Source organism: Urocitellus parryii, chromosome 1, assembly GCF_045843805.1.
Source record: "Urocitellus parryii isolate mUroPar1 chromosome 1, mUroPar1.hap1, whole genome shotgun sequence".
NCBI classification, from domain to species: Eukaryota; Metazoa; Chordata; class Mammalia; order Rodentia; family Sciuridae; genus Urocitellus; species Urocitellus parryii.
In genome coordinates this window covers 101,688,101-101,699,199 of record NC_135531.1, presented here as the reverse complement: position 1 = coordinate 101,699,199, position 11,099 = coordinate 101,688,101, and the positions used below count along the sequence as shown (strand labels likewise).

The 11,099-nt window shown below is 37.5% G+C and overlaps 1 protein-coding gene across 1 annotated transcript; it reads left to right on the top strand.

Moving 5' to 3' along the window:
- The first annotated feature begins 4,318 nt into the window (after positions 1–4,318).
- Spink1 (serine peptidase inhibitor Kazal type 1) lies at positions 4,319–10,632 on the top strand. The gene is made up of 4 exons (XM_026384509.2): positions 4,319–4,373; positions 6,026–6,057; positions 7,277–7,383; positions 10,587–10,632. Exons 1-4 carry the CDS (start codon positions 4,319–4,321, stop codon positions 10,630–10,632), a joined length of 240 nt encoding a protein of 79 aa, XP_026240294.2.
- Positions 10,633–11,099: the final 467 nt, after the last annotated feature.

Sequence of the window (11,099 nt, the reverse complement as noted above, 5' to 3'; positions counted from 1 at the left end):
CAAAGTGAAGGTGTTGATCCCAATCTTTACTTGTGAAGTTGATCATATATACTTTTCATTTTGGCAGGCTTACAGTACTTTGTGGTTACAAAACAGTAATCATTATTCAAAGAAACAAAATATTACGTAGTTACAATTAGAATAGAAGAATGTATTTTGACTTATGCATAAGCAAGCATTTGTACTTTCAGTTCGCGTTTTGTTTTGAGCTGTTTCTGCTTAGTTAACTTTTAATAATAGTTACAAATGTCCCAAACTATTGGCCTATACCTTGACTATTGTTTCTTGACTTACTGACTGGAACCGGTGCCATGGTTACGGCAAGTGGTTGATTTGTTATTACTTTTAATCAAACAAAAGTAAGAGCACAAACCATTGTGCACAGGAACAAGAACAAGTTGCCCAGTACTAAGCACTAATCTATCTTCTTAACATTAATTTTTCTTCTCTAGATTTTAATTTAATTTCTCAAAAACTTCCTTGACAGGAATACAGGGAGTTTTTCATTAGACATTAACAATTTACACTCCACAGCTGAATCATTGCATTTAGAGCAAACAGATCTATGCTTTAGAAGTAGTTGCATTAATTGGGAAAGTCATGATTTTTCCTTCATACTTAATGGTCATATGAGAAATCACAACTATACTTATTAAAGGAATACAAAAACAAATCAGCCCATTCCCAGAAACATACTGCGCTCCTCCAGAGGATGGACGCCTTGCGCCATCCACCTCAGTAGGGCCTTGCCATTGCCTGAGTCAGGGGAGGGGCGCAGCACATCAGGTTGTCATTGACAATATTAAATTCAGAATCCTGGCCTCCTGGGGTGGAAGCCAGTTTCTAAATGTGCCACTAAGTTCCATTTTTAAATAAGTTCAATCTGATCTCTGTGACTAGGAGTGAAAAAACTGAAATCTTCTCATTTCCTTGTTCATAAAAATGGAATAATAATGCCACAATGATTTAAATGATAGAAATAAAATACCACAGTGAGTAATGCACAGAGATTTTGAAAAATTCAGTAGTAGTTACAGTTGTAACCATTAGTTATATTAGTGGTTTTAGTGATGGTGACTATGATATAATTAATATAACCACTTCAAATTAATAGTGTTACAAACTGCTGGGGTGGATCATTACCAATTAAATCAAGCACCACAGATATTTCAGCCATGCTTTATAAGTTGGGTACAAGTAAAATCTGGTTGGAGAGTAAGTAGTGAAAGGAAAAGAAGAGTGGTTTTGGAATGGCTATGCTATTCTCTGAATAACAAAATCAAAGGCTGAAGAGTAAAGACACAGAGGTCTTCAAATGTCAGGCTAGATATCACAGGCTTTCTATAGCTAGTTTTTGTCAATTTCCTTACTAGGCAAACCCTGGGTCATAGGGTGTGAAAATCAACAGGTGCCCAACCAAAATCCCCACCCCAATGAGTTTTATCAGCACCCACTGCAGCAGTTCTCTTAAGTTTCATCATTCTTTAATCAGGTGAATAATGAGTCCTTGGGACAGAAGGGAGTAGGTCATGCCATATTTGCTCAAGTTCCCAGGGATAGACACGCAGAAATATGTACATAGAGGTAAAGAAGGGGGAGTAATTTACACAGGCTAGGCAATATAAACACAATAACTGTGACTAATCGTCTAGCACAGCAGCAGTATTGCTCTAGTCAATGCCACCCAACACTGCAGGACAAACAATATTTATTCCATCAAGAACTTGATCATGAAGCCTAAATGTATATCCATTGCTCCAGTCCATGAAAGAAGGTGATAATATTACTAGCTAGCAATTGTAATTTTAGGTAAAATGGAGGATAAAGTAACTGCACAGTATTTATTTACAATTTCTAGTTTTATTTTCACACCAAACAAATATATTACGATATGCATTTTTGTTGTTAAGGATGTTGATTCGCTCAGTGTCAGATCACAGTTGAAATGGCAGATTTATTTTTGCAGCCTGGCCTGTCTTCTCCGTGTATTTCATTCATCCCCTTCTACTTGCTGCCACCAAAGGTCCATTACCTATCATGATTTTAGGTCTAATTTCTAACCAGAATTAGAAATTTCTAATTGCTAACCAGAGCAAAGAAATGGCCATTAGAGCTTGGTAGATTGAGCAAGGACAGAGCTGGGGGTGGGAGCAAGCAAGAGAAGAAGAAAGGAGTCAAGACATTCAAAGCCTATACTCTTCCTGGGAAGTTTGGACAATCAGAAACTAGAAAATAACATGATTATATCTGCATTCTACAAAGTTCATTTGTTATTTCCATGGGTAGATTTTTGAGTAAAGAACAGTAGATGTTGGGAAAACATTTGAAGGAAATGGTGAAAAGCCGAAGAGGAAATACTGGCCTTATTTTAGATATGGCAGTGGAAGGTGATGAGCAGCATCCAGGACTGCGGTCATCCTGGGCATAGATCCAAGAAGGATCTATTAGGTGTAGAAGATGGTGCATGGTAAGGGAAAGGGAAGCATCAAGGAGAACACTTAGGTTTGGACTTGAACAATCAGCTAGAAAGAAAAGAAGCAGTGGGAGAAGGAAGAGAAGAATATTGGTGGGAATGATCAAAAGAGTAGACTGGGATGCATCAGATCTGAGGTGCCTGGAGGAAGTCCAGATGAAGATGTCAAGAAAGCACTCAATGTCTTCTGAGTATTTCTCTACAGTAAAATCCAAAGTGCTTACTATACACTGCATGGCCCTGCATGATCTAGGCCCTCATTGTTTTCCTTATCTCATCTCCTATTTTTCTATCATTTTGCTCCAGCTAAACTGTCATCCTAGGTGTTTCTCAAATTTTATCTCTGCCTCAGAGCCTCTGGACTTCGCCATTCTGTCTAGAATGCAAATTTTTGGATATTCACTTCCTTCTGTTTGGAATGTCACTTAAATAGCAAAACCTCTCCAACACAAATATATCCGAAATCCTCCTTTACCTTCTGTATCTTTTTCTCCTTAGTATTTATCACAATATGATATATTTTATCATCATTTATGATTTTTGTTGTCTGTCTCCCTCAACTAATATAAACAGAAGCTCCAAAAGGACAGAGATCTTGTCATTTTTATTGACTATGATATCCCTAGGGATTGGCACAGTGCTTACTAGATGTCAAGATCTGGAAAGGGTCTGAGATTTTACCCTATTTGGAAGCTATCAAGTTAGGCTGCCACAGTTTAATGGATGCTAGCAGAAGACAGACTCCTGGGTCAAGAAGACACTTACTTATTCTGTAGCAATGGCCAGAGGGACATCATTTGCTCTGGTATCCCCAAGCCCAATTTTCACAGGATTACATGAAGAGGTACAAACAACACTCACACAGAAAGTGACTGTGTACCAAGAAAAAAAAAGCCAAGCTTTGCAAAAATTCTAAATCTTTTTAAAAGGACACCTGAATTTTGTCTTGCAAAAAGATATTTCTGTTGCTCTAGACAATAAACCAACTGACTCCTTGCATCCGAGGGTGACATTATTTTGTTTTTCAAGAACCTTTGTTATACAAACACCCTGGAAAAGACAGTCTGAAACAAAGGCAATGGATATTCTACACGCAAGTCTTGCAGCAATATGAGAGAACAGAGAATCATCTCCCAATAACACATGATAGACATGCAGTACATATTATTTTTTAATGAAAAATCAAAATTTTGAGTTAGATACTAATATTATTTCAATTTGCAGGTGAATTAATCAAGGCACAGCAAAAGTGAATCAACTATCCAGGAATGCACAGCTGCTAAGTGGTTCTTAGCAGCACCCTCCACCTCCACAGCATACACTTGATAGAACTCAATCCTCCCTAGCTCTGACCTGTCCCTCCATCAACCCCACCTGAGGCTTAGTGAATAGGTGATTGAAAAAGAGAGAAGACAGAAAAGAATAATAAGAGTGGAGAAAGGGAACAAAGAATGGAGAGGGTGTTTTGCTCATGTATCCAGATCTACAGAGTAGACAGGAACTTTGAGTTCACCTTACACCTAGAAAACTGGAGTTCCAGAAGGGAAGAGCCTTCCCGTAACCGCAGAGAGTTAGGGTTCGAGTTAACTAGCTAACCATCAGAACTGCTTTTTCCTGATAGAATTTGAGGTGCCTCTTCCTGTCACCTCTCATGCACACAGCTCTCTCTGAGCCTGGAGGCCAGGCCATGACAGTCAATCAATAACCAGGGGCACCTGCTATGCAACACAGCAGGTGGAGCCTGTGCTGCCCATAGCCTATATGACCCTCCAGTTCCATGGTTGTTGAAAGCAGTGGTAAACTCTGTGCCTTTTTCATCTGACCTCTTGACTCAGAACCTCAGCCATGAAGTTGACAAGCATCTTTCTTCTCTGTGCCTTGGCCTTGTTAAGTTTATCTGGTAAGTGATTTGCATATTTCTCAAATTTAAAACTGCTTGCTCTATTGCATTGCTAAACATATATCTTTCTGGAAATTTAACATGATCTAGACTTAATTAAAACTAGTTAGTCTTGGCTAGCCTTTTGGTCCCAATGAGATAAAATAAGATCAATAGTTAGGAATTATAGAAAGAAGAATTTTTAACATAAAATGAGAGAAACAATTCCAGTGGGAGGTGCCCAGAGATAGTAAAGTTTTCCTCTAGGCTGGAGCTGACATTCTATAAGGAATATGTTAGAGAGAAAGTGGGGATACCTCAACCTTAAATACATTTCTCACTCTGTAAATGCTTAAGGCCAATTTACAAATTTATAATTCTCATGGAATTGCATTAAATAGATAATAATGGTAGCCAGTTATTCAGTATAAAATGTATGGTTTGACTGATTAAAATTTTTATTTTTGATCTACAGAATGTTTCAAAGGAAAATATTCTGCTTGAGTAGATGGTATACATAGGTCCCCAAACTGCCTCTTGACAAGGTTAGCAGACAATTCTGAACCCACAGACTTCAGATTACTTTTTATCATTGAAATGTTTAACATTTTCAACTTCATCTCCAATCCAGCAGAAAATATTACCTAGAGCCAAACCAGTACTTCGCTAAAGAGTAGAATATCTTTTGTTGTATTTGCTAAATATTTATGGGAGCAGAGGTCCTTTTTCCCTCCTCATACATATTAATTAATGCAAATAGATGCCTGTGGTGAGCACCTGCTCATCAATTTTTAGACTCATCTAGATTCTGAAACCCATGGGGACCCCAACAACAGCATCAGGTTCTGACTATTCCAGCAGCTCTTCTTCTCCATGCCCTCAGAGATTGTTGATATCAAAATTATATCTCATAAACATTTCCTACTTTGGGTGCTCTCAGATTAGTTTCCCTTCCTTTCAGGGAATTCTTCCACATTTACCATCCCCTACATGATGTTAGCAAGACCTGCAATTTTCTGGAGAATGCAGTGTCTATTTTGCTATTTGTAAATTCATGAAATATGATTTGATCCATAGTCAATCTGTGTCATACAAGTGTGAGGAAAGGTTCTTGGGAACTGATGGTGAATTGGCAAAAAGGGTCTGGTTTTAACTTATGAAAGGGGGACTTAATGCAATTATATCTGAAGACCTAGTCACTGTTATGAGAACTATTTCATAGCTAGTTATGTAAATATCCATACCTCAACCCATAAACTCAGATAAAGATACTTAAACTCCACTCATTATGAGATCAAAGATCTAATGGCTGGTTGTGAGAATGTCAGTGAGCCTTCAATGTCACTTACTCAGCACCAATTTCAAGCAGTAAGTACATAATTTCTATTTGCAAGGAAATGAATCAATGTTTCTGAAATACTGAATTGAGATACTTTTAGTCATAATAAGATTTTTACTTAACTTCTTAGGATTTTAGCAGACAGGGAGTAAATGGAAACCAATCAGATGTCCTTGAAAGAGGATGGAAATAAGAGGTGGTCATTGGAAGAGGACAGCAAAGAAGTCACAGCCTTCTGTGAAAGCAGAGGGTTCTGGATAAGAATAGGTCTGCATCTCTCATTTACGATCCAGCTTAACATGTCTGGTTTTGTTTTCATTTGTTTGTTTTCTAGGTAACACTGAAGCTGGCTCCCAAGGAAGAAAGGTGAAGAGAATTTTAGAATTTTATAAGAGGCCAAAACTTTTGATCCAACAGAAATGCAGTCTGTCAACTTTCAGTTTAACCTGAGGTCAGGATGAAGAGTAGGAATGCTAGGAACACTCAGCCTGTTAAATGCAGGTGGAAGGCAGTTCCCCAGCCCACAGCCCTGTGTCGGAGAACACATTCACTGATACCTGGGCAACTTCTATGCAGATGATGCTTGTTGTGAAAAAATTCACATATGCACTAGGGCTAGCTGGAAGGACAAGCATTTGAGATGTAAGCTCTCTCTAGTCCACTGAGTAGCCCTTTCTCTTAGGGCCAGCTTGACCATGTTGACATAACTTTCCCCCAGTCATCCAGGTGCACCTCTAGTTTACAATGAACAGCAGAAAATAGTGAACCAAGTTCTTCCTCTAGAAAAATAATTTTACACCTAACTTTTCCATATTTTCTTTTTTTCCAAAAGGTAATTTCATTAAATTTGGTGACCAGGAGAAGAAGTTTCCATCTCTCCTTACACTTATATCTAGGCAGCTGATGAACCAAATGTTTATAAGTGAATAAATTATTGCATTTGTGATAAATGTTATGAAGAAGCTCTAGTACCATTAGGAGCATCACATAGTTAAAAGAAGGTGCCCCTAATAAGTGACAGTGATTTTGAGCAATGAAGGATAAATAGGGCTGGCAAAACACAACTGGTGGGAACACTGCAACAGCCATTTGGTGATTATTAGCTCTTACTGGAGCAGAGCACACAGAGGACAAAGACTCCAAGAATGGAAGACATCTAGTGCTTTTGCATGCTTAAGGGAAGCATGTATAGGGAAGAACATGCCCCAGGTAGCAACTGGCCTGAGAAAAGCAAGCACCTGCCATAATTGTAACCTGGGACATCATCTTCCTCACCTGAGGGAATCCTTATGACAGCACTATGACATTGATGGGAAATGGTAACATCATTCCCATTTTATAGATGAAGTGACGGAGATTCAGTAACCACAAACACACCAACATCACACAACTTGCACATAGTAGAGGCTTTACTTAGAACCAGATTTTCTGATTCCAGGTTTTAGATTCCTCTCCTTGGAACATTCAGTGTAATTCTCCAGATTGTAACCATGCACAAAAAAAAATTAAAACCATTTAGTAATTTTGCCATCAACTCAAAGAATAGAGGATGATGGGAAATGATTGTGTTTAACTTCATTTTCAGGCTAATTGCAACAATGCAATTACTGGATGCACCAAGATTTATGACCCTGTCTGTGGAAATGATGGAAATACTTACACCAATGAATGCATGCTGTGCCTTGAAAATCAGTAAGTACAGACTTTTCTTTTTAATATATATTTTAAGTTTACTGTCTTCAAACTTTTATATATCTTATTTTCCTAAAGGCTCAATCAATATACCAATAGCATGAATCTTACTACGAAAAAATGTCAACTTTTTCCAAAACTAATTTTTCCCTTTTTTATCTCTCTGATAAGATAATATGATTTTAAAATCACTTAGAGGATAAAACTCATGTTTTAAAACAAAACAACAGATAGTATAGATTCATAAAAAGCCTATACACAAAAAAAAGTTATTTTAACTTTAAAAAGTCATTCTTACTGACAGGAGTGATTGTATTTTCTGAAGCCCCCAAATATACAAATATAAATTATATAGATTTGGGTGCCAAAAAGTGAATTTTTGTATCATTTTAAATCATGGATATGATAGCTAACCTCAAAGAAGTTTCATTTTCTGAAGCACCCGTAAGTGGGTGAAAGGAATTGGATTCAGGGGTCAGATGTAAGTGTGCCACCGATTTCATATTTCATTCAGCAACAGAACAATTAACACTAGCCTCTGCCACCTTTCTTAATCTTATGACTAGGAGAATATAGGTCATGAGCACATGTAAGCCAGCACCTTATAATTTGTAGCAAATGCCAGCAGAAAAGATATAAGTATTACAGAAGTACAGCAGAGACTTGTTTTTAAAACTAGTGCTAGGATCAAACTCAGAGGTTTGAACATGCAAGAAAGTGCTTCATCTGCCTCTGAGCTACACCCATCCCTAGAGATTTATTCTTGATGAAAGGAATCAAGAAAGTATTCATGAAAAGAATGCCATTTAAACAGGATTCTAAGTTTTTGGAAGCATCAACAAGGATCATTCTAGGCTAAATAAATATGTGAATAATCCAAATAAAAGAGGTTCCATAAGTGATTCAGTAAACAGTTATTTTGGGGTTGACTTGTTATTAAAGACTTTGACTTAGGCTCAATGACTATATACATTTCCACTATTGCATGAATTCTCTTCCTATAAAACAATCCCTTTTTTGAGCAGTTTTAAACTGTCTCAGAAACTTCTCATAGTTTATCAAGGAGTGTGAAAACAAAGATTCAACACAAAACAATATGTATTCTGCTGTATTGTGGGGAATTTGCTTCCACACGAAAGACTTACAAAAAGAATCTGCAACCACTTGTTATTTTTCCCATGACCTATGCTGTTGACATAAGATCAACTATCCTATTTCCACCTAAGGGGAGAAAAAGCAGAACAGCCCTGAGACTTGGGAAATCTCCAGATGCCAACTTCAAAAAGCTCAATATCGAGGGTGACACATTGGGAAAATATGAGCAGAGGGCTGGGACATTTGTTTGCCCTTTAAGACCTATTAATTCCTGCTGGCTCTTTTTATTCTTTCAAATATATGTAAATGTGGGAGAAAGGTTTGGAGGGCAGAAAATGTAACATTTCTTCCTCTTTCTATTTTTCTTAGATAAGAAAACTTAGATTTATAGGTAAAATTGGCTCTCTTAAATTACAACTTATTTTCTAATATATGATAGTGCCTTTATTTCTCTCATGTATTAAAGGCCCTAGACAGTGGGTAGAGATGTTTCTTGGTGGCAGTGAGTGCAAGGCTCTGTGTTCAATCCCCAGCCCTGAAATACATACATGCATATATACCCCAAACAAATCGGTTGCACAGTAACTAGAGTCAAGCTCTCATCCTAGATGCCAGGTAAGCAGATAATATCAAACAAGGGCTGGCATGTGGTAGTCTCCTTTGTCAATATGCACCTGGAGGGGATGTTCAATCAGGACTTTTTCTATTTCTTCCATATATTTTTTGCTATAAGACCATCACCATCCAACAGAATTTTCTATAGTGGTAGGAATGCTTCGATCTGTACAATACATAGCTACTAGCCACTATCACTTAAATGTGGCTAATACAATTGAGAAACTAAAATTAAATATATATATATATATATATATATATATATATATATATATATATATATATATATATCAGTTATACAGAATAGTGGGTTTTACTGTGGCATGTTCATATATGCATGTGACATAATTTGATCAATTTCTTTCCCTAGTACCTCTCCTTGCCTACTCCTCCCTCCCTGATGCCTTTCCTCTATCCTAACAGTCTCCCTTCTTTGAGAAACTGAATTTTTTTGTATTATTTAACTTTTGATTTAAATTCAAATAGCCAAAAGTGGACACCAAATATTCTGACCCATAGTGAACAGTAAGGCTATAGAAAACCAATCAACTCATGTGTTCTGTTTAGGTCATTGTACTTACTGTATGCAGCTGATTTAGAAATCAGTATTATTACCAGTTAATGATTATGGGAAAAGAAAGAATTAAACTCTCTCAAAATAAACAACCAGAAAACTCCAGTTAAATGGACATATACAAATAGGAATATCAGATATTTTCCAGTAATGGAGAAATAGAGGAAATTTTGTAGGCCAGTATATTCCAGAAAAGGGTGGCTAGAAAAATGAGAGATCAGGAAATGGTCTCTGGAACAATTATAGGATTTAGGGCTATTTAGATAAAGAAAGCTGCAGTATGAAGAGAACAGAATTTTTTATCTGGAGAGCAGGATGCTTACCACTAGCTGACATTATATGGGCTACAGAAATGATTTCCCTCAACAAGACCTCACAGATTTGGATCCCCAGTTTTCTTTTTTTGTTTATATTTATGTTTTAGTTGTAGGTGGACGCAATATCTTTATTTTATTTTTATGTGGTGCTGAGGATCGAACCCAGTGCCTCGCGCGTGCTAGGCAAGCACTCTACCACTTGACCCACAATCCCAGCCCCATGGATCCTCATTTTTCTAAAACCAAAGATCAACTAGTTCTGCAGCAGCCTGGGCACCAGCTACAATGGAAACCTGGTAGCTAGGGCAGTAGCATCTGGAACAAAAGAAGCAGCAATAGATAGGAGATTAATTTCAGGGGTCCACTATAACACTAGATGTATGAAGGACAATTTTCCTTTCTGTTGTATGGCTAGTGAAAGTAATAGTTAGCAACAAATATGTGACGAAAAAGTGAGTGAATAAATGAATGAGAAAAAGACAAAGGAACACATCTTATCTTTGTTTAATAAAGCTGGTTTTTTTCCCATTATTTTTTTTTCCCATAGTCACTTTTTGTCAATAAACTTTTAAGTTGATTTTCTTTTTCAATCTCTCCTACAGGAAGCGCCAGATTCCTATCCTCATTAAAAAATCTGGGCCTTGCTGAGAGCCAAGGCGTGAAATCCTTTAAGATCACCAAGATGCCCAGCTGACCTGCCTGCTGAATAAATGTATTTGAACACACTCGTTCGTCCCAAATGCTTTTTCCTCAAACACATGTGTGATTACACTGGGGACAAGGAACTTGCAAAAGACTCAGAACGGACCCAGTGTTAGCAACTCCATAATCTTGTGAGCTCAGACAGTGTTTCCCTTCTAATGCATTTTCCTTCCTATCTTCTTACATCCTGATGCCTCTGTCTTGGGAAATGTGTTGCTGATACTGAATGACAGGACCGAAGGGACTGTGGACTCCTGTAATCCCACATATGATTGCCTACTACCATAGGGGATAGTTGGAAAACTCTCAGTCCAGAAACATGTTACCTGTCACATTTCACTAATTGAAATAATTCCTTTATGACAAGCATGTTGGCACACACCTGTAATCTGTAATCCCAGGTACCCAAGAGG

Bases quoted from the DNA above. Each gene is read 5' to 3' on its own strand.
- Spink1 (XM_026384509.2), top strand. From the start codon at position 4,319: ATGAAGTTGACAAGCATCTTTCTTCTCTGTGCCTTGGCCTTGTTAAGT. The intron at 4,374-6,025 runs GTAAGTGATTTG...TTTGTTTTCTAG, and splicing joins GGCCTTGTTAAGTTTATCTG to GTAACACTGAAGCTGGCTCC. The intron at 7,384-10,586 runs GTAAGTACAGAC...TCTCTCCTACAG, and splicing joins ATGCTGTGCCTTGAAAATCA to GAAGCGCCAGATTCCTATCC.